Source organism: Excalfactoria chinensis, chromosome 4 (assembly GCF_039878825.1).
Source record: "Excalfactoria chinensis isolate bCotChi1 chromosome 4, bCotChi1.hap2, whole genome shotgun sequence".
NCBI classification, from domain to species: Eukaryota; Metazoa; Chordata; class Aves; order Galliformes; family Phasianidae; genus Excalfactoria; species Excalfactoria chinensis.
In genome coordinates this window covers 57,042,286-57,066,537 of record NC_092828.1, presented here as the reverse complement: position 1 = coordinate 57,066,537, position 24,252 = coordinate 57,042,286, and the positions used below count along the sequence as shown (strand labels likewise).

Genomic DNA, 24,252 nt, shown 5'->3' with positions numbered 1-24,252 from the left:
CCCGGCCCTGTCTCGGCGCGCCCTGCACAGGTAACGCTGATCGGGAGGCCGGGCCGATGGGGGATCCCCGAGGAACCCCCTTGTGGCTGTGGCCTTGCTCCTCCTGGGCGGGTGTGGGCCGAAGCCGGGTCCGGGCCCCGCCGTCACTTGTTGCGAAAAAAAAAACAAACCCACAACCCAAATAATGAAAAAAGAGCCCTTTCCCAACCCAACTCCAACTCCTGGCTGAAAGCGGCGCGCTCCGGAAAGGCGCTCCTAGGGCTGCACGGCTCCATCCCGCAGCTCCTGCCCTGGGTAGATCTGACTATCAGCTGTGCCCGGCCCTGCCCGGCTGCTGTCTCCCTCCTCCTCCTCCTCTTCCTCGTCCCGCATTCCCGTTCTGCCATCGGGAGCGCTCCGGACGGCAGCGGGCTGCGGGACACGCGAGGTTTGCGCGCCCCGTCCGGCGGCCTCGGCGTTCGGCAGCGCCTCGCCTCCCCTTTTGTGCCGAGCGGGATCATTTACATAAAGTCCTTAAGGCAAATAACTGTTGGGGCTCTAATTTATATCTGATCGAAAATTAGCCGTCATTATGCGCTCCATTAGCAGCGTCTTTAATGTGCTTCTAAGCACCATTTGTCAAGCGGCTTGTTAATATCCTTCAAGTCTTTAAAGTCGAGAGCTCATTAAAGAGTGCGCTCTGTTATTGATGTAATTTAGATGAGTTTGGAGGAGCAGCGCCGCGGACAACCTGGGGGAGCGGCAGCAGCCGGGCCCCCCCCCGGGGCTGCGCCCCTGACAGCGTGGGGCGGAGCGGGGGCTCCCCCGGCCGGGGCGCGGCGACCCCGCTCCGGTACGGGCGGGCACGGCCGCGATCAACCCCTCGCCCCGCGCCCTCGGGCGGGAGCCGTACAGCGGTAATGAGAGCGCCGGGGGCGGGCGTCATTAGCGGGGAGGCGGCGGGGAGCCACCCGCGGCCACCGGGTGCCGATCCCAGCGTGCGGCCGTGGGGAGGGGGCACCCGGCTCGGCCCTCTCCTCCCCGCGGTGACCCCGCTCTGCAGACGGTCACACCACCGCCCTGCGGAGCGGCCCCGGGCGGGCATTGCGGGGCCGGGGAAGGCGACCGCTGCGCTCGCTGGGACACAAGGATGGGGATTCACCCGGAGACAGCTGATAAGGTGCTCTCGTGTAATACGCAGCTCTGTGTTAGACTCAGTTCAACAGCTGGGGGCTGAGCTGTGCTGGTGGAGGTGTAAATCCCGATCCCTGCCTCCCTGTTTTGGAGACGTCTAGTCTCAAGTGATTTGATCCAAAGGCTCAACTTGATGTGGCATATTTATGTGTCTGACATTTTCCTTCGCTCCTTTATTTCTTTATTTATTTTTGCAAAACACATTCATTACAAAGTCCTAGGAAAGAAAATGTGCCAGCCCAGCTTCCACTGTGTGCTGTGATGGGCTCTCCAAGAGCAGGGGCAATGCACAGGGAAGGGATGGATGCATTGGAGGGTGTGTGTGTGTGTCTGATACTGTGTGCCAAGGGCTCTCAGGGGTACCAGAGTACCAATTGGTGTGCTCCAAGCAGCCAGGAGGCTGGCCCCTGCTGCTGGCCACCTTCCAGCAGTGGAATAGCTGCCACTGGGGTTGGATGAGGAGTTGAAGTGGAGCACCTGCAAAGCATATGGAGCAGGGATCCACTCTGCCACCAGCACCTGCAGAAAGCTGAACTTGTTATGTGCTTGAATCTTCTTCCCAGAATACAAGCAGTGGGATACACCCAGCGCACACTGCCTCACCCCAAACCAAGAAAGGGCAGTTCACTCTGCTGTAGCACAGCCTGCCCAGGCGGGTATAGCAGGAAGGCTGAGCAGCATTGGGTTCATGGCTTTTAGCTGGGTTCTGTGGTGTCAAATCAGGCACAAAGTCTGACTGATGCTTTTCCCGGGGACGGAGCATTAATAAAACCTCTTGCCTGGGGCAGGCGTGCATGTGATTTTCTGCCTTCTCCCTTGTGTGGGATGCACATGGAGTCTGCCCCTCTGTCAGCTGCCTTGCTGCACAACATCTGTGGGGATGTGCCCCTGTTTAAGCTCTTTCCTGCTCTGCTCCATTGGTTTCATGGAGCTGGGTTTTAAATGCGTGCTGGGAAGGCACAGAGATGCATGATCACAGACCCCAGTGTGACTCCAGGGCTCATCTCAAGGCCCCGTGCAGGAAGCACAAACACTGACCCCTCCATCCTGTCCCCAGCCTTCCTTCTCCCTTGCTCACCTTCCATACAGCCCCCCTTTGCCTGTAGGCCCTGCCTTTGCCCACGAGACCTAGTTGCTGGTGCCAGCTGCTGGGCATGGCATGGTGCTGGGCCTCACTGAGAAGTGGCCTGACCAAGGGGAAAGGCACTGGATCTGTGCTTTGTGCTGGATGGTGTTTAAACTGCCATTGAATCATAAAGGTTGGAAAAGACTCCTAAAATCACCTAGTACAACCACCAACCCATCCCCACCTCGCTAACTAAACCATGTCCCTCAGTACCACATCCACACACAGGAACAGTGACTCCACCACCTCCCTGGGCAGACTGTTCCAATGCTTTACCACTGTTTCTGTGAGTAAATGTTTCCTAATATCCAACCAGAACCTCCCCTGGTGCTGTCACCTCTCATCCTATTGCTGTTCCCTGGGAGAAGAGGCTGATCCCCACACCACCACAACCTCTTTTCAGGCAGTTGTAAAGAGCAATAAGGTCTCCCCTGAGCCTCCTTTTCTCCAGACTGAACAATCCCAGCTCCTTCAGCCACTCCTCATAAGGCTTGTGCTTAAGACCCTTCACAGCTTCATTGCCCTCCTCTGGATATGCTGCAGGGCCTCAGTGTCTTTCTTGTAGTGTCCCAGGTTGGGTAAAGAAAGAAGAAAGGCCTTTGGCACATAATGGTACACCGCACTGAAGGAGGAAACCCACCTGCAAGCACAATACAAAGGAGCTATACAATGATTTGAGTGGTTTGTTGCCAGTTCCAGCTTTCTAGGAAGAAGGTGCTTCTCCGTCTTTCCACATATCAGTCGAGGATCACATCAGCTGCAATTATGGATCTAAACTAAATGCATGAGATTGTGGCCTTTTCCATATCACATCTGTGTGGCAAGTTTTTCCATTGTGCATCATTCAGTCATGTTGGGACAATTTGTTCAATAATGCAGAGACACTTCATCACAGAACAGCATTGGAGGTGATTTACGGTTTGGTCTTTTAGCAGCACACCTGTAAATTGCTATAAATAATGCTAACCCCCATTAAAGAGACATCAGGGTGCCCTCCAGTTAATAGGGAGGCAGTTGTGCATGATGTTGGATGAGAGCATCACTAGTTTATGGCTGATATTCAGCGCTGTGAGCGAGCCCCTTAAGCAGACCTGGAGGTGAAGGTCTTGGTTTCTGAAGGGCAGAACCTGCAGGCATTCAGCTGCACCCTGCTATACAGGGATCGATGGCATCCTGGGCTCCGTGCCTTCATTTTTCTGAGGGCATAATGTAACTTGTACTAATCAGTTGCCTGCAGCAAAGCTTAATTACAAATAGCTCAGCACAGATGATCTTCTCAGCTATACCAAGTCTTCATTCAGCGTCACACAAGGTTACAGTGAAGGCTACAAAGAAATGCAGGTAGACCAAAATCCCACTTAATGCAGAGCAAATTCATCCCCCAAAGGCTAGAAACGCCTGAAAGCCAGCGGGCAAAACAACTAGGAAAATCAGCACAGCTAAACAGAGCTGGTCCACCTCCCCTGTATGCGGGCAGCCAGTGAGTCGTGTCCCTTTTCAGCAGTATGGAACAGTTTCATCTTTCCTAGCAACACAACAGCACAAATGCCTCATTTATTTATCTATTTATTTTTAAAATGCAGCAATGGCAGACGTGACTAAGTGTGAAAAGAAGATTGAGCTCCCGACCAAGGATTCAGCCACGACAAAACAGAAACAAAAGTGTGGGAGGGACTTTGTCCAGAAAAAGGTGATCACTATGCAGGGATGCAAAAGAACAGTCAAAGATGGCAGAACCACTTTAAGCTACAAAACAAACTTACTTGGCTCACAGAACGCTTATGATGCATGTTATGATATATGATGCTTATGCTTGCATGTTAAAGGTGTCGAAGATAACTGAGGTAGAAATTCAGAATCCCTCAATACGAACAACTGGTCTGCGATGGGGAAGCTGAATTTGTGAGGGGGAATGTGTCATGCAGGGCAGCCTGCAGCAGGCCCAGGCCCTCTCCACCCTGCCATAGGTGCATGCAGCCAACACAGCTGGCCCAGTGTTCTGAGAGATGCCTGGTGTATGGCTGAACCTTGAGGGCTGTCACCTGGGGTGTGGAAGCCCACTTTGGTCTTGACAGGCTCATTGCATGCAGCTCAGGAGCCTCCCCTTGGTTTCACTGCTCTCCCAGCTGATGAAGACCACGATACATTTCCGGCATCCTTTTCCTTTGAAAAGAATAGTCAACTCAGCTCCCACTCCCAGTCCTGAAGATATTTCACTCCTGTCTAATATTAAGAAATGTGCATCAGGGACTGCAGAAATGAATCACACCATCCGATGGTGAGATTAAACCCAGCAGCTTTCGGGGGGGAGATGCATCGTCTCACTGATGGAAACACAGCAGCTCCCGACAGTGGGATGAGGGACCTGGGCATAACACAGGTAGTTACTAAGGCCAGCACGCTTTTTGCAAATATATTTGTTTAGCTTTTTATTCTTTCAATTCAGATACACTCTCAGCTTAGTTTTTATCTCCTTTGGCACAGATGGACTTGGAAAGCAGTTCTTGAAGGCAGATTCCACTGTCCTGTGATTCTCTAAATGGGAGAAAAGAGGAAAAAACCTAGAAAATGAATCAGGTGAGTGGCCACAGCCAGCAGCACCAACAGCAGCAGCCGCAGGATGCTTCCTGTTAGTGCTGCATTTCAACACGACCGGAAGGATTCGATAAGCCATAAATCCTGGCATCTTTCTGCACAACTGTCCCCGTCTCAGGCAGTTGTTCATCCATTTCTGCCAAATGCACTGCAAAATGCAAATGCTCTGGTGATAATGCTCTGCCACAGCAGAGGCTGGGAGGGGCGAAGTAAATGCAAAGACTCTCATTCATCAAATATTCTAATATCATAGAGCTCCTCTGAGAGCATCGTGGCTTGGTGGATTTAAAAGCTTTCTGCAGTTCACAGTGCAAAAGTTGAAGGGGTTGCTGTGATAAAGCAGGAGACAGAAGTCAGGTGATCCTGAACTTCCCTTATCGCAAACATGTTTAATCTGCACTGTGAGTATGGCACGAGCTGACCTGCCCAGAGAACACACAGTGATGGCACATGGAAAGAAAGCAGCTGATTTCCTGATTCAGCTGTGCTGGGGAGCTGGGAGGCAGAGAGCTCTTATGAAAGAGAGCAGGAGAAAATAATAGCAGACGCTGTGCTCTGGGGGAGCTTCCTGCAGGATGTTTTTAGAAACATAGTTGAGTTCAGATTCAAGTAATCCAATTGCCAACAGAGATCCTGCAGCCAGATGGAGCAATACGTCCTCAAGTCCCTCAGGAAGATGGGGCTGCAATGCTCTGAGACAGAACAGGTCAGTGCTGGGGGTAGCAGCCTTTCAGAGGTGTTGTACCTCTCCGCATGAGACTCTTTGATCATGAAAGCTGGTATTTTGAGAAGCTGCCTCCCAGGGACAAGGCCTACCTCTCAGTTCAAAGCTGAGCAGGAGCCAGGAGCTGTTACTGGTTCCCTCCTAAGAGTGGCAAGTCCCCAGACTCCTGGTCTTCCATATGCTGCTGAAGATCTGTTTTTTGCTGTCTTTCTGTCTCCCCATACTGCAGATGGCCAAGCTACAGAGCTGACATGGAGGTAGCGTGGCTGCTAGAACTTTAGACTTTCTCCCCGCTGTCTGACTACAAAGAATGGAGCGATTCTTCCAGGGCTGCACACTCACACCATCTCCCAGAGGCTTCAGGTAGGGACTCTGCTTAGATCTCACACAGATCAGCCATACCTGGAAGCTGCTCCAGTCTCAAGGCTGTCTGACACATTATGTCAAAAGAAGGTGCATACATGGAAATATTCATCAACATGTTTTATTTGTTTGTCTTCAAGGAACAGTGCATACGGTGAGTTCAGATTGGAAAAATTTAGTGATGATGATGGGTGCTGTTTAACAGCTGCCTAACAACTTCTGTTGTACAAACATTGTTCAGTTGTAGAAATGCATGTGAGATCTGAAACTCTTAAGAATTTTGTAACTTGTCCTTGAAAAACAGATAACCAGCTTTTCTAGAATGTCAACTTCTCCTATGAGATTTTATATGTACATTTTCTTCCACCATCAATGATAAACTCCCATACCCCACTCCTTCCCAACAACTTTCTCTAAAAGAAATTACAGATCTCTAAAATTAGCAACTTCTTAAAGCAGTCCTTTTAAGACTAGAAGAGTTTCCAGATTAATGTGATTTTCTGATGTTATTTTTCTAATTTTATTTGTATCAATAGCATTGAAGTATAAAGACTAAACTGCATTCTGCTGTTGTTTATGTTTATTTCATGGTTCTGTTTTCCTTATCTCAATCGTTTCATTGCTTTAGCACTCAGTAAGCAGGTCTGTGTGTTTCTATATGCATGTAGATATTTAGGAACACTCCTAAACAAATTTTCAGCCTTGTGAAAACGGTCTATACAAAAACTGCTGTAACAAGCCTTGTGTTTTGACAATAAAGACCTCTAAGTAAAAAGAGTAAAATTATTATTACTGGTATTTATGCTTATGTTGATCAGAAATGGTCTAATGTGAGCTAGTTAATGCTATATTTTTCACCTCTCCTTTGGAGGCAAAAGCCCCATTGTCACATGTCAACCAGTTGCTTAGATCTCAACCCTGAAGAAAACCAATGAATTGAGTTATTACTACAGCAAAACCTGTTGCCTGCTCAAAGACCCTCACAGCAAATGACTGCAGGTCTAATGGAGCTTGCTTCTGACTCTGACTCTGGAAATGTCTGTTTAAAGACAGGCTAGTTCAATTATTGGGATTTATAAAGTATCAAAGAACAGGTTTTTAACACGTGAAATTACAAAAGCTTCAATCAGTTTTCCTAAATAAAACCTGCAGGTTCCGAGCTCTGCTTTGCCATATACTTTGCAAAGCAATAGCCACCACCTTCTACCCCTTAACTGCTCTTGGGGTTAGCAGTGACAGCAGCTGAGAAATGCTTCTGACATCAGTGATGACCATGGGAGTCAGACTGCCGTGGGTCACTAGTGGAACCTGTTGCCTATTCTATTCAGGTCATAGCTGAGCCACAATTGTTAAGCACAGATGCCAAAAATTATAGAAAGCTCCATGGATGAGGCATCAAGATTGGAGCCTATTCTATCTGAATGGGGCAATAATTTGTGATTTAAAGAAGATATCCAGACATTTAGAAAGGGATCTTCCAGCATACTGGGCACCTTGGATTCCTATGCACTTCAGCAGGCATATAAGAGGCTTGGTATCAACACTTTGAAAGACAATAAGCAATATGAACAATAGGCACACTGCTCTACGTTACTTTCCTTCTGCATTTATTTCAACAACAGTAGCTATTTTTGATAGAAAAACGGAACCACACATACGACATCAGTCGTATAAGAACTTACAGTTATCAGATATTTATACTGTAACAACGTGCACGTACTTAAACAACAAAACTTCCACCAACGTTCTTACTTTGATGCCCGAGTTTCTGGAGATCTTCCTGAACTCACGACGTTCATCTGCCAGCTTTGCTGTAAGTAAGCAGGGGTTTTCTGTAATGAAAAATAAAAATAACGAAGAGAAAGTGTTGTAAGTTTATGCATACTTCTTGATACCAACACATTTTGTGTCCGACTTATGCATCTAGTTAACAGACTTGCTTCTGTTTGAGACAGAGGCTTATTTCTGCAAATTAAAAGCAGCTACATGATTAAAAGCAATTGAATCCTAAAAACAGGAAAAAACAATGAAAAGGAAAAAAAAAAAAGGAAAAAGAAAACCAGTGAATTTGTTTACTTACGAGCAGGAAGTATATTGTTATTTAGACACAGTACAACAGTTGATGTGCATCTGGCTGCCAATATCTGGTTAAATTTTGGTACCAATGACATTTTGTGAAAAATCACTGTATTGTTAAAAAGAACATGGATTAAGAGCAAATACTGTACCAGGAATGATCTAGAATTTGGGTCTCTGGAACAGATTCACAGGGGCTTGTTTCTGGAGGATGCTCACATGGGCTTGTTTCTCTATCGAGCTCTGTCATTAAAAACAGACAAACAAAAGTATGGTAGTGTTTCAGGCTTACAACATCCCTATTAATAGTAGTAGCTTAGAAAGTTTATTTCAAAAATATGTAACCGAGTAGGAAGTCAGAAGAGAGGGTAATCCTCTACAACAAGTGAGGTGAGCCACGTAAGATACAGACTCTGAAACACGGAGCTGATGGGAACTTCTTTTCTTCTGGCACTCCAGAGCATTGGCTCTCAGAGAAGGGCTGTTTTTGTGGGACATGTCCAGGTGGGAACATAGGAGCCAACAACCAAGATGTATCAGCCCATGCTCTATCCCTGCACCAAACCCCCACCTCTGGGCTGAGCTTTCTGCTCTGTTCCCAGTGACCCCCAGCAACACACCTCCCTCTGCTTAGTTACAGCCACACCATCCCTGGGGGACTGGTTCCTGTTTGGGAAACTACTGATGGGTTCACTTCCTCAAATGAAGAAATTGGGAATACTTTCGCCAGCAGAATACGTGAAAAAAAAAACAAACAACCAAACCACCAAAATCCAACCCAATTCACCAACCAACCAGTCCTTACCCAATACAAGGATCTCTGTATCTCAACCATGAAAAACTGGTGCAAGAGTGGTGGGTAACTCAAACCAAAAATGTGATTACATGTGTACAGGATAGATGTATTCATAATGAAATACACATTAAAGTGTGTGTGTATCTTCCATACATGGACACATACAGAGAAACAGTGCAGAGGTGCATGTGACAGATGGGGAATTATAGCATAAATTGCTACTCTCAGTCACCTTTTGGACTTTTGCCTTTGCACTTGGACACCAAACTGTTATTGACTGATTAACGATTCCACCATCCCAGCAAATATGAAATGTATCAAGGATAACTGATGGAATACTGAGCCATAAATGTTTTCTTGGCAGTCTTCTGCTATTTGGGGACAATTAAAACATCTCATATTCATAATGGTAATACATATACACCACCACAGATCACACAATCAAACATTCTCCTTCTATCACTTTGTGTTGGGTAAAATGTAGAGATAAACATTAATATATACTAATAGTATGTACATATAATTCATCATAATAGGATGTTCTTGACACATTATCAGTGCTGTTGATAAAACATAATTAAAATTGTCTGGTCAAATTTTTAGTGCAGCTAGAATTGGCATTTCAGTTGTTTTTGCTGTTTACATGTGACTATGTAGAGATTGCTATACTTCTAAAAACCTTGTTATTTCATTATGTATCTAGGAGAACAGCTAAGCAGAACTGTAAGTCCTTTTAAGAATATAATCAGTGAGAAGTCACAGAAAATACTAGAAGCCACAGCTACGAAGACTTAAGCTACAATGATCAGTGACTTCATAGAGAACAGGACATTAAAGGCAGCCTTATCTCAAAAGATTATAAAGAAAAAGGGAAATACCTGCATTGCTGAGAATTGCACGCTCATGAGATAATATTCAAAATTAGAATTCTACTGAAAAGCTCCACAAACTGATGAAGTGAGCTGAAAATTCTTTACAAAAAAGAGAAAGGCAATATTTTGAGGAGATGACAAGAAAAGCAAGAATGAAAGCAACATGCAGAAGAGGACTCCCCATGACATCCTTATAACAAAGCTGAGGAAGTATGGGATAGATGAGTGGACGGTGAAGTGGATCGAGAATTGGCTGACTGGCAGAGTGCAGAGGGTTGTCGTTGGCGGTGCGGTGTCTGGCTGGAGGCCTGTGACTAGTGGTGTCCCCCAGGGGTCTGTGCTGGGTCCAGTCTTGTTCAACATCTTCATCAACGACCTTGATGAGGGGATAGTGGCCACCCTCAGCAAGTTTGCTGATGACACGAAGCTGGGAGGATTGGCTGACACGCCTGAAGGCTGTGCGGCCATTCAGAGAGACCTGGACAGGCTGGGGAGCTGGGCAGTAAGAAACCGGATGAGGTTTAACATAAGCAAGTGTAGAGTCTTGCATCTTGGTAGAAATAATTGCATACACCAGTACAGGTTGGGGGAAGACCTGCTGGAGAGGAGCTCTGCTGAGAGGGACCTGGGCGTCCTGGTGGACGACAGGTTGGCCATGAGCCAGCAGTGTGCCCTTGTAGCCAAAAAGGCCAATGGCATTCTGGGGTGCATTAAAAAGAGCGTAGCCAGCAGGTCAAGGGAGGTGATCCTCCCCCTCTACTCTGCCCTGGTGAGGCCTCATCTGGAATACTGTGTCCAGTTCTGGGCTCCCCAGTACAAAAAAGACAGGGATCTCTTGGAAAGAGTCCAGCGGAGGGCCACAAAGATGGTGAAGGGCCTGGACCATCTCCCCTACGAGGAGAGACTTAGGGAACTGTGTCTGTTTAGCCTTGAGAAAAGAAGGCTGAGAGGGGACTTGATCCAGGTTTATAAATACCTGAGGTGTGGGAGCTATAGTGGCGAGGCTGGTCTCTTTTCAGTAGTGCGTGGGGACAGGACTAGGGGCAATGGGCTGAAACTCCAGCATAGGAAGTTCCGCACGAATGTGCGCAAGAACTTCTTTACGGTGAGGGTGACGGAGCACTGGAACAGGCTGCCCAGGGAGGTGGTGGAGTCTCCTTCTCTGGAGATATTCAAGACCCGCCTGGACGCCTACCTGTGCGACGTGGTGTAGGGAGCCTGCTTTGGCAGGGGGGTTGGACTCGATGATCTCTAGAGGTCCCTTCCAACCCCTATAATTCTGTGATTCTGTGATTCTGTGACTCAGAAACCATTTTTCACCATCTCTTCCAATAAAAGGAAGAGGTAAGATAGAGCAAAACCAGCAGCTGGTGGGCTTGGAGACAGAGCAGGAGTTCCTTGTGCATGGCCAACCCATCGGTGGAGCTCCTTGCGGCAGCGTGCAAAGGATTCCTAATGGCTGTGGGCTCAAGGGACATTGCATACAAAGAGGGGAAAGTCTATGTTCTCTCCTGCTTATCCCCTGTAGCTCAAGTGGCATAAAGTATTAAAATACAATGCCTCAGAAGTCAGCAACATGTTTTTTACATATATGTAGGTATGCATGCATGCAACAAAACATTTGCAGATGCTGTTAATGTGTGCAAACTTCTACTGTTTTGTATATGGAAGAGTAGTTGTGAAACAATACAGTGTTGTTGTTACATCTCTTTTCCTTTCATACAGTGGATGTCATGTATTCAGAGTCACTATTACCTAATACTGTATATTTGTCCCAGAAGGGAGAGAAAGAAGATTTCAGTGGATCCTTTATACCCTAGTTGTGATTTGATGGAGCATGCTATGTTATCATGCCAGTGTAATGCAAGTGATGAGCAATGATCCATTATTGTCATTAAGAAATTACTTGCATTTTTAAAGGTCACGCAGCTGTTTTCAGTTACATAATCTATAGTATGATGTAATGAGGTAGGAATAAAGCCGCAGGAGCAAATAATATGACAGTCAACAACATAGGCACATCCCACACTTGCAGGTTTTCTTATTTTTTCTGTCTCGATAAGCCAAAAGTGATGCAATGATTGTTTTAAAAGCTGTCTGGGCCCACATGTTTAGCCACACATGCTGACTAGGTTCACTTGAAAGGAAGGCAGTTGTACTCGGAGGCTTTATGAATATAAAGATTAATGAATTTGTACAATTTGGGCATGCAAAGCATATTTATCAGGCATATTCCATTTAGCATAAGCAGTAAACCATATATAAGGGTTGTGTCAAAGTTTACTGAATAGGGCCCTTGGTAGCTAATGCTACATTTCTCCAACAAATCAAAGGTATTGTTCTATGCTCACATGAATATACAGTAGCCATTACCTTAAATTTAAAACTCACTGTGAGCAGTGAACACACTGTGGGGATATGAAGGCCATATTGTATCAGTGGAGTCTGCAGAGATTTTCTTCATATGGCCTCGCCTGGTTGAAATATATGTTGCAGTTGAAAGCTAAAGGGATTACTTTTGAATAGTCATCACAAAGGTTGATTATATTCGTATATCATTTAGCTGGACCCTGCAGGCTATTATTCCATTAGCTGTGCTGGCCCAGCACTGTCAAAAAGTTGATCATATAATGCAAAAAGGTTACATGCTCTGTTAAGGTATGTGAAGCAACTTGAAATAGTAATCTTTTAAGAGCACTGCAGCTTTGTACTTGAAGGTAGATTGCATTTAAAATAAATATGTGCAAAATGGAACACATACAACAATCCTACCTCTATTTCCTTTTTTTTTTTTTTTTCTCCCCTATTTTGAATAGGCCATGTGCAATTTGAGTTTGCTAATTGTACCAAATTAGACATTGGCTACAGAGTATTTTTCAGCCTCAGATCCAAAGAACTACATCTCCAAATGACTGTGTCTTTAAGTGAAACATCTACTGAAATTACATTTCTGGTGAAAAAGATTTGCTGATGATGTTTCCCTTGCACATACAAACACACACACATTTTCTTTCACTGCTTAATAAAATGAATCTTCAGACAGTTCCATTATGTGGATGCCTTAATATTATTTTATGCTAAAACGTGGACAGCACATTAGATTGAAAGCATCTTACTGTTCCACAAGGCAGAGTAATCATGGGCTATCCCTAGACAGTAAATGCTCCCATTGGGGAAACAACGCAAACAGCACAGGCTAATGAATCACAGCCATTATTAATCACAGGCATTTGTAAGAGCCACGTGTAAGAGAGATGAGCTCTCTGGATTAGAAAGGTTAGAAGGTGGGACTGAGAAAAGGACAGATCATCCAATTGCATTTCAGAGTAAGTTGGGCTTTTGCTTCAGTACAATTGTGCCACTGCTAATGTCAGTCTTTGTGAGTAGGCAAATAGAGAGAAAAAATTCAGTCAGCTTGGTTCACCTGGCTTTCAGATCCTTGCAGGACAGTTTGGCAAAGATAAATAAAGGAATTCAAACAAGACCCTTAGAGCTTATGGCTCAGTTAGGAATGAGAGCGCTTCTTTTATCGGACAGAGTTGTTTAATTGGGATTGTAAAAGCTAGAGTTGGTCCTCTTTTCAGTATACCATATGTATTATTTACAGTGATGAATGAACCTTTATGAGTACAAATGAAAGCTTTAAATGAACTACAGGAAGCATATTGAACAGGTAGGTTTTTCTGAAAAAAGGCTTTATAGAAGGGTAGGTTTATGAATGAGAAGCTGAATTTATTGTAGGCTATTTTAAAGAGTCTACAATTTTAAAGAGTGCAAAAAAATGAGGGAGGGATTTTTATGGTCTGGATAAGAAATTTAAGTGGGAATGTGATTTTTTTTCCTGCCTAATAAGTTCTGTCATTTACTTCCACATATCCAGTCATCCTCAGACAAGTTACTCTTCCCCTTATGTGGCAATACAACACAGCAGCATCTTCTGCACAAACCATTTGTTGAGTATAAACTTTAAAGAACAACGCTAGCATGTCAGATTTTTGACATGTAGGTCATCAAAAATGTATTTTCTCAAAGCCAACATAAGACCATGTATTTTTCCTATTTGGATGTTTAAGATAAGTCACAAGAATTCTACAGAAATTACGATGACACAGAAAAATCATCTTTGCCACTGAGATGGCAAAGAACTCTCTGAAAAATAGCCGCCAGTCTTTAGTTCATAGTTTTACTTTCATTGTCATCAAGTTTTGTATGAAATCCAAACTATGAGTTTAGATTTCAATACAGCATCTTGCCTCTGGCTATATTCTGGACCAAATTTGGGAGAAATTAAGGAAACTGTTTCAGATTTATAATATTTACGTTTTCTCAGTCTAAGGCAAAGTTTTCAAAGCAGGCTGAAAGTCTGTCCAAAGTTTCCACAGTGTCAAGGAGAATTGCCAGAAGACCAAGAGAAGGACTTCTTTCACTCCTCACCCAGAAGTAGAATCAAGATGACAGCTGGAACCCACTTGCTCTCTCCTAAAGACAGGATCAGCCCTGGGAGAACTCCCTGAGACAACAAAGCTCTGAACAAAGTGAAACCACTTGGTCCTGTGGTAGATGCCAACTGAGACCTGCCTATGCAGAGGAGCTGGCAAAGGAAGAACATAAAGGTAGCATAAAAACACTGCTACTACTTCAATCCCTGCTGAGAATACTGAGCCACCACCAAACTGAGAGTCCAAAAGTCACTTAGAAATCCTTATGAAACTTAATCATTATCTTGCTTACAGAAGTGGTATTTCATATTGTTGTAGAATTTCTGACAGCTTTTTTTTGAAGGTATTCCTATGGGCTTTTTACAAAAACGTACATATTAATGATATACACACAGACATTATAATACACATCTTCAGTTATGAATTAAATCTAATCTCACAGTGAAAGGCAAAGAAAAGGTTAGTGGGCTGATGTTTTAGACAATATAATAGTCGTAACAAGGTAAGTCTGGGCTCAATCTTTATGCAGCATTACCACTGCTACCTGCACTTTAAAGAAAAGCTGGGTTTAACACGTACTCCCTAAAGGAGTAAAATGCAACTCAACACAGATCTTAGGTACAACAACGACTCTAAGACCAAGTCACATGCAAGTCAGTAAAGCTGAGAAATTCTCACTGCCTTCCCCCACATTCTTGTTCCAAAGGCCCAATTAAAAACTGTAAGACAAGGTAGCAAGACAATTTATAGCTGTGCATTTTGAAAACACCATCTTCTACCCACTGAACAAAATACATAACTGAAAAGAGAAGCTCAGTGTTTAAATCGCTGGTAGCGTGTGATATTTATTTCTCAATATGCAGCTTGATGCATCTTCAAAGGATCTGGCTATCAGAGAGCACGTAGCACCCCTTTCTCTGAAATTCAGGTTCCTCAAAGGTGTACCAAAGGGGGGCAAAGCTCAGATTACTTAAACACTTCAAATGCTTCCTCCTGCTTAATTATGTGCCATGAGCATACTGAGGTTCAAATATAGTTTGGGATGTCTCTGATTAGAGCTCTCTATGATTTTAGTTTTTTTTTCCTCTTACCTCTGCAGCTTTGACATGAGTGCTGTATGTAATTTTGTTGAGGATTTCTTGTTCTGCAGATCTCATTCTTTACATTCTAGTTTGCTGATGCTGTTTTCTGGCCTCTGAGGGATTACCTACTCTTCTACAATTATATGTAAGAGTAATTCTTAAAGACTTTATTTCAGCATCTCCAGTGACTGCTGTGCCTTGTGGCTCACAAACTCTTTACCATTTGAACCCTATATAAAGCTCGTATTTCTTTTTTTTTTCTTTCTTTCTTTTTCTTTCCCCCCCCCCCCCCCCCCCCCCCTCTTCATGAGAAACTGTCCTCCAAGTGCTTAGCCAAAACACAAAGACAGTGAAGCAGAGAAAATCTAGCAATGCATCTGCTACAGAAAAATTGAGGATGACAGGGACACTATTTTTTCTCCCTCTTTGACTTCAGCTTTACATCCACTAACTCATCTTAGGCATGAGCACATCCTCTCAGGCTAAGGAGATGTAGGAGAAGCGTCTGGAAGGGTATGTTTTTTAAAGAAGATACACAGTCCCTTATGGAAGTATCTGTTTTCTTGTCACTGAGGCTTTCTGGAGATAATATAATTCCCTGAAGCAGCTGAAGTCCTCTTCTAAGGCTGACACAGAGTGCTCCTACTTCTCTCTTAAAAAAAGATTCCCTACCTTAAAATAAGCAGGGACACCCTTGTTGATGATGAAGGCAATCACTAAGTGCTGGAACCAACAAACTGTTGGTCAAAGCAAGGTTGAGTGTTTGGTTTCTCACTCTTGGTTTTTGGATTTATGGCCATGTTCTTCCAGATAGCACGGGACAACTTGAAAGGCTTGTCTTCTTGACTCCTTACAGACAAGTGGAGGTCTTCAGCTTTCAGACCAGTCATCTGGTTCTTTTGATGAGAAATAGATTCACATGAAAAAAAGATTATGCTGAAAAATGGAAATGTTTTTTTCTGCTTTTTAGCAGTCAGTATAAGACTTGTGAGCTACTTTGGAAAGTTATAGAACCACAGAGGTTTTTAAGAATGTGTAAGTAGAAGCTAGAAGTTAAAAATAAATGCTCTGGCTACTCTGGGCCTGATACTCCAGTCAAACAACCCCTGAAGTCAGCACAGTTATGCCAGCAATGCTGGATTGTTTCAAAACAGGTCTTTTAAAAAAATATATTTTACTTCAGTAACTTCAAATTCACTCTGAATTATGCCACAGTAATCAACACAGAGCTTAGAAACATCCACCAAACAAACTCAAGTCCTCCTAAAATGAGAGATATCACCCTGTCCCTCCATTCTCCTACTGACGAGTAGTGAGACCAGAATGAGAACCACTGAGTGATGGTGGCTGTGTGGCAGAGCCTTAGAGCTGCTGTAGGGAGAACTGAGACAGACAACCAAATTTCATCCAGACCTTTCCCCCAAAATCACAGTGCAAAGGAAAAAAAGGAATCAGTTATTTCTCTATTGCTGCCATAGGTCAGACTGCTAAGGGAAAGGTTTCACTGACAGCCTAGTCCCTCTCAATGGGACTATTGGTGGAAATAGTGGCAGACATTTGCCATTCTTTTCAGTTTGAAGTGCCTTCCTAGAGTATGTCATACAAGTCATACAAGGTCACCAGCTCAAGCTTAACAGAGGCATTTTTCCCCATGGAACAGATCTGAGATGGACTCTCACAGACTTTTTTCTCTTTTATTTATTTATTTCTCCTGGTAACTGTTCTCACAGTTAAATATGTTTTGTAATTGATGCAGGGTTGATGATATTGCTATTTCTGCAACACTAAATAAACTGAACGTGGGACTTGAGACGATTCCAGCTATCTGAATTTACTATTGTCCTGGGTACCCTCTGCCTGTGCCATCATACCCTTCCTGGGGCAGAGTGAGGCACCACCTCAGCACACACATGGGAGCGAGGAGGTCCCAGCAAGGCTGCTAGGCAGGCAGCAGAGGGTTGGCAGCTTTGGAGAAGTTTCCTTGCCTGACTGCAAAGCTCTCCGGCAAACTGCCTGCCATGGCTCTATTTAATTCTTAATCTTTCCATCTCTGTTTAATTCCTAGCTGCTTGGAAGGCCTGTTGTGACAAAGCAGTTAAAAAAACATCTGCATATACTGTTGGGCCTCCCCAAAGAGCACTAACTTGACACGTGGGCCATGACAGCTGGGCTTGGACTACTAAGAAACCTAATCCAGGCTTTCCATCATCCCAGTTGTTGCCTTTCTTTCATTAGTGTTTGACTCAGCCCCTAATGGATTCAGCTTTATAAGATCAGAAAAGAGGAAAGAAAGCAATTTATTCATGTTTCACTAGAGCTCACAAAAGACATGAAATTTCTCTAAAAATGCAAATTGTTTTGTGCCACACAAGTGAGACTGGGCAGCTAAAGCTCTTAGAGGAAGGCTCTTTCCCAGGGCTAATGTTGTTACACCCTGTGATTGAATAAATCAATTTCTTTATTATCACATCTCTTTTTTTCTTCACAAGAATGTAAGGAAAGGTACCCAAGCATCCTTTTTAATTCTAAGAAAATTGATTATGCGTGTTAATTTTGTTTTCAATCCCAGACATACCAAAACAAACACTATAAACATCTGTAGCAGAAATCAATCTCTCTTAAGCATCAAGTTGGTAAAAACAAGGATTTAGTAAGAATCCAAGATGTAAAAGACTAACGTACAAACTAAGCCCTTATTTATGTAATGTGCCTTTATACAAGCTCAATATAAACCTGAAAGAAACTATTTCATGAGAGCAGAAATGGTTTACTTGCACTGCATCAAAAATGACCCCATAAGACCTCCTTTACTGAGATAGCCCAGATATTTAATGTGAACATACGTTTTTAAAGGATTTCCTGTCTTATGTCCAGTCGTTCTTGTTAATTCATGGGACAGCATACTGCAGATGTGCTCTTTTTTATGTTACATAAAGCAAAAATTACATTTAACAAGTGTAAGGTTGGTCATAAAAAATAAATAAAAATATACTCTTAAAAGCTGGGAAATCACAAAGTGAGGCTATCAGTCATTATTACTGAGAAGGGCGAGGACAATGTGAAATAAAACTTGCACATCTATGAACAGACATTCCTAAAATGCCAGCACTTGACTGTTATTTCACATTTTCTATAGGTTGCTTTCATCAGCCCAATATTTCTTCCTTTAGGGGAAGCTGCACTACACTTTTACACTAGGTGCCCTTTTTTGTCACTGACTTGAATTTCAATAGTAATTAAATTAAACATTTTGAACCTACCCACAAGTTTTCTATTCTTTCAGTTACGCAAACAAAGTCAATGCTGCTTTTTGAGTTCCAGTTAAGATCTCTAAGTATGTATTTGTTTTTATAGGAGTATTCTTCATTAATAATTGCTTAAAACACAAATAATATATTTTACAATAATTAGGTTCCTAATGATAATCCAAATGTGCATATACATCTGTGCACCTTAGTGGCATGTATGCCAATTTGTACCATTATTACTGGTATTTATTCTGCATGACATTAACCCCTCCTGAGGGCAAAGGAAACAGGCAATATTCTTAAAAAGAAATAACAAAAAAAAACCCTCTTCTATTTTTTGAGTGATTCAAAAGTTGCCCATCCTGCACATATATACATATGTGTTTACTTTATAAATCCAACCTCTAATCTCCACTAAACAACTTCTTAAATTTGCATAAGATGGCATAGTCAAAGACTTACTGGAAGGGATTTCTAGTTAGAGCTACTCTTAGAAAAGTAGAACAGTTTAAACGCAAGCATGGAATCAGAATAGATTTTGAGGCAGCAAGGTTAGATCTCCTTTTATCAGTGCACAGAAGACAGTCAGAAAAAAACTCCTTCAGGTTGTTCATCACCATTTGACACTGTCCAACAGTACAGTCTCACCTCAAAAAGATGGATGAAGTTCATAGTAATGCCTAAGCCACCACTAAAACTTGAACAATCTGAATCTATCTCAAAAGCAAGTACTACTGGAGAAGCACAACTCCAGCAACAGCCTTTTTATTTGCAACGTTCCACAGGGATTAATTCTGCTTTTACTCTTCTGTAACATCTGGGTGCGTCCACAAAGAAGGGTCAGATTAGATAGCACCAAATACAAGCAATATGTGAGTGACTCACACAGACCAAGAGACCCTAAGGCATTCTGAAGGTCTTGTTTTGATGCATTATTTGTAACGTTATTGGTAACATTACCTGGTTCAGGCCAGAACAACTACACCCACTGAGACACATCTGCACATTAGCTACAACGCTTCTAAATTTTGGACAGTCCTTCTTACCATTCATTATTCTAGATACCCATGGGAAATTCAGAAAGGAGAAGATTCTACTTTCTTCCAGGACACTGTCAGCTTAAAGAACACTAACTAAATTCAGCTTTTTAATAAGGATAGACTTCTCACGCACATCTTTTTATACATATTTACATTCATATGTAGCAATGTGAATTTACATTCACCGTTAGCAATGGCAAAAAAAAACAAAAAACAATAAGCAACAATTTCACTGTTGGTTATTATGTGGAAAGGCAGGTTTTGTATGAAATTGATTATCCTATCTCATAGGGAAAATGTATTACAGAGAACAGTATTTAAAGCTCTGTTCCCTGGGAGTCTTTAAGTAATGCTGTAACACAACAGAGTATTTTATTATAACTTATTCTGAAGTTTAATTCCAAAAGCAAAGATTTACAAATATGGACTACAGGTACCGTCATTTCAACAATAACATTAGTAGAGAAGCTTGAATTATGAGATATGGGAGATTTATATTTATCAGTCAGAATCTGTTTATCATCAATCACATGATTAAGACAGTGCTAATTAAGTATTTTAAAAGCAATATGTTTTCTAAGGAAATATTTACCCAACCAAATCAAAGAAACAAACAAGTTAGTGTGTGCTGTATCACTGCCAATGTTGTTGAGATGTGGGCTGAATCTTGACTGCAGAACTTTGCAGGTCCCTTCATTAATCACTGGGTGGGCTATTAACGGTAGCTGAAACACAGTCAGCTCAACAAAATGTTGCCTCTACATCTGGATGTTCTCTATGAAAATTCAGGTCAAGATTTTTACATTGCACTCACCAATAAGGGTTCCATCTCTCCCCAGCTATACTAAGATTACAGCTGAACTTCACTTCTAAAGATGTTATTTAAAAAACTAAACAACAAACAAGGAAAAAAGGAAAAAAAAAAGCATACTAACAAGAACCTCAGTTGTCTTATAAAACAAACTATAAAGAGCAAGGACAGTAGAACTTCCATTGCAATCTCTTCATAGACGAAGCATCACCCTATTTCACAGTGAGACTAACATGAGAATCTTTTGAAAAAACACTACTATTTACTACCTATATGGCTTGGGGATGTTTGAAGCAAGAATTCTGTTGATGTTAAAGAAGGAATTCATTTTGTAACAGTTAAATACCCCCTCAAATTCTTATTTTCTAATCAACCTCATTTTCATAAAATGTTTGCATTCTTCCCAATTTCTCAAACTGATCGCTACGTAGAATCCTACAGATCTTGTATAAGAAAGTGAACCAATTGAAAAATACCTTTGTTTTGTGCTGTAGGTCAACAACAGAGGGGAAAAAACAAAGATAAATCTCTGCTGTTAAGACAGAAGAACTCAGTATCTTGAATAAAAGGCAGTGATGAAGGGAATAATAAGCTTATCTCCCAAAACTGAATTAGAAATCAAGTAATGCTTGAGATATTGAGATATCATTTTAAAGTTTGTGAACTAAATTTACGTTCAAGTATTAAGTCCTACATTAGCAAAAGTTTATTTACTGCTTTATTTCAAAAGTTTATTCAAGATGTCACTACCTTTAATTCCTGGCCTGCATCCATCAATGACCAGCTCACAAACATCTATTCACATGTCATCATAAATTTTTAATTTGAAAAGCTCTTCTAGCTTGGTGTGTATTCATTAGTGTGTGCAGAGGTGCTCTCAATCACATGTGTATACACACAACCATTTCTGCTAGTCATGGTGTGATTTGGAATGGAGACTATTTCTTTGTATGCAGAACATGCAGTGGCAAGCTTACAGGGGTATCTCTGGTTGGTTTACTTCTTCATTCTTATTTTACTGCATTATAGTGCTACTTCACTAACTAGGATGCAAAGATACCTTGTAGCTTCAGACCCAGCCTTAACCAACACAAAAGGTTATGTAAAATCAATCCAAGGTTATGTCTCAACATTCTGCAGAGGATCTGCACACACCTTCTCAAGTTTTCTAAACAAGCCAAAGGTGTTTTGGAGCTCCTTTTCAAACAGAAGATCACACAACCAATCAAAAAAACTGAGTAAAGGATCACGAACTGAATTCATAATTTCTTTCAAAATCTTCCTAGCCTCTTTTTGGCTGACCAGACCTTCTGACTCAGAAGATAGATACAAATCTTTCCTTCTTTGACCACTGATGGTTTCTACGGTTTCACTACACTTGAGCATTCCAAACTCCTCTTCTAGGATAACTTCTCTGAACAATTACCTCTATTTGTTTTTCCAAATAGGTTCAAATATTTCCTCCACTGACTAATCAATAACTAACACAATTGTACTTGCCTAAGCTGGCAGAAAACATAAAGTAAGGTTTCTTGAAGAGCAAGCTGCTTCTTCCTATCCTAATTTGATTAGGATGTTATCTCTGAGTCCTAAGAACAACATTTTGTTATCAGGACTAACTTCGACTCTAATTATTTAGCTGCAGCTGTGAGAAAATGACTGGAAGTGAAGACTCAAGTCCCTGTGAGAAAAGAAATGCAGAAAAAAGATGGAAGAAAACCCTGAAGACAGCAAAAATGTGAACAGAAGAATGAAGGAAGAAAGTGTGGAAATGGTAATGAAGAACACAGCATTTTTTTTTATTTTTATTTCTTTCCCAAACAAGAAAAAAAAAAGTGAAGAAACAGTAAGTCACAATATATTTAGTTACCACATAAGGATGTATACTCCACCACTTATTACTGTGAAAGCTTCTCCTGGACTTACGACATGTAAGAAACCACAGAAGTCTCCAACATACAGATCTTAAGTGAAAGCAGAAATGGAGCCTCTGCATTCTTACTTGCTTGTCAGAAATCCCCTTGGATAGCACAGACAAACACAGCTGTTGAGCAATTGCTCTCTGTCCTCATTTGTCACTGATACAGAAGCCTGCTACCTGTTACAGTCTAAGAACATCAGTTTGACACTATCACCATGCCTACAAATACCCAATGACTACCCTGTTTTAACCTTAACTTTAATGTTAACTTTCACATTATCAAGATACTGGAGACAATTTTCTAAAACATAAAAGCTGAATGATATCAGGATGTTGGCACTTGATCCATTGCCTCATTTTATGAAGACAACTCGAAGACAAAAAAGAGCAGATTTTAGGCATCACACCTCCACAGACTGCATTTATTCCCATTTCTATATGTGTTCTTACAATGCAGCAGGTGGAGTAGGTATACCTACATACTTCTTTTTAAATGAAAAAGAGTACTAAAGTAATGAAAGATAACAGCAGAGAGGCTAAATGCATTCTTAGAATTGTATTTATTAAGGAAGATCTCCAGCGGAGATCTCTATCAGCATCTCTGTTTCCTAGATAAGCATAAGAGAAACAGTTTCAGACTGACATCTCAGTGGAAGAGTGTGAGAGCAAACTGAGGAATGAATCAGAAAATAAGATGGTATTTGCTTAATAGGTTTAAAGGACACAAGCATAAGTATTACTCAAATTAGCCTCAATACCAGTATAATACAAAGCACTGAACCAGACTTCAATGAAAAACAAGAATATTCTGTGTAAAAATCAAAATCCCATGTGAGACATATTAGCTACATCTATACTAATGGATATAAGGATAGATGGGTGATTTAAAATGTTATAACAAGGAAAAGAAATCAAGATAACTTTTGTAGAGGTCTCATGATGTTATTTTTCTTTTGAGGAATGAACTGATATCTGGCTGAATATTATCTGGCCAATTAGATACCCCAAATGCATCAGATATTTTCTCTGGATTAATAACTGGTAAAAAGTAGAAAATAAAGGTATGAATAGATGGACTGATATTTCACTTTGAAGACAAATCAGTAGTAAATTCAAGAGAGATCTATAGCAAACAGCCAAGTGATAAAATCTACCACTGATAAAAGATTACACAGGGAAATAAAGAACAAAGAACTTCAAAAAGATTTCATAACTGGGCAATAATGCATCACATAATTTGGTGTTGATAAATGCAAATTAACAGACGTGGAAAACAGTCTGTGCAGTCTTATGCACAGGGAGATTGCAAGAGTTAGCCTGATAGAAAGATGACTGACAGGCTATAAAGAAATGTATATGTCCTCATATGTTTTCACATGAAGAAAGGGAGCAGGAAATCGTAACTCACTGTTTCAAATGGAACAAAAATTGAGTAGCAAGAACTGAAATTGCCTATCAAATGATAGAGTTGGACCTTGAAATTCATTGCAACAAGATGCCTTAGCTGCCAAAGTCACGCGATACTTCAAAATACACTGGAGAATTTCATGGACAATACAATAAAGGCCATTAAACAGTGGCATCTACATTCAAGCTCTGTGTCAGGAAGACCCTAGCTTGCAGGTTGCCAGGAATGTGGAGAGATTACCAGACAGAAGTATTATTACCATCTTTTCCTCATCTGTTAGCCACTGTTAGATACCAGACTAGATGGAGCTTGATTCAGGTTTAAACTGTATTTTTTCTTCCAGTATGTTACTACTAGTAAAGAATGACCATTTGTGGAGACTAGAGAAGGGTTAACAAAAGAAAACTACATAGAAATGCTTCCAATTGCTCAATGTATGAATCCAGACTTAATTCACCTCTGCTGTACATGATCCCAAGGTTTTCCTTTCTCTCTAAACATGGTATTTTTATTTTTAGCTATTAAAACTCATTATATTAATATTTACGTTTTCTGAGCATTAATGTCTCTTTGGCTTT

At 41.8% G+C, this 24,252-nt stretch overlaps 1 protein-coding gene and 1 long non-coding RNA gene across 7 annotated transcripts in view; one reads left to right on the top strand and one right to left on the bottom strand.

Moving 5' to 3' along the window:
* On the top strand, positions 1-9,693 carry LOC140251690 (uncharacterized). 3 transcript variants are annotated; one of them, XR_011903451.1, is made up of 4 exons: positions 1-30; positions 4,784-4,876; positions 5,848-5,981; positions 9,557-9,693. It is a non-coding gene; the product is annotated as an uncharacterized lncRNA (long non-coding RNA). The 3 variants fall into 3 exon arrangements; XR_011903450.1 differs by lacking the exon at positions 1-30 and adding an exon at positions 3,887-3,989; XR_011903449.1 differs by lacking the exon at positions 1-30 and adding an exon at positions 4,436-4,679.
* The window catches only part of TTC29 (tetratricopeptide repeat domain 29), a 179,814-nt gene continuing 161,652 nt past the window's right edge, over positions 6,091-24,252 (bottom strand). For 3 of the 4 annotated variants that reach the window (XM_072335725.1, XM_072335727.1, XM_072335726.1), the window contains 2 exons: positions 8,210-8,300; positions 7,691-7,813 (listed from right to left, as the gene is read on the bottom strand). In XM_072335725.1, coding sequence (XP_072191826.1) covers position 7,813; positions 8,210-8,300 — 92 coding nt within the window. In that variant the 3' untranslated portion in view covers positions 7,691-7,812. Of the gene's footprint in view, positions 7,814-8,209; positions 8,301-24,252 lie in introns of all 4 variants that reach the window. The other variant, XM_072335724.1, reaches the window with a different exon arrangement.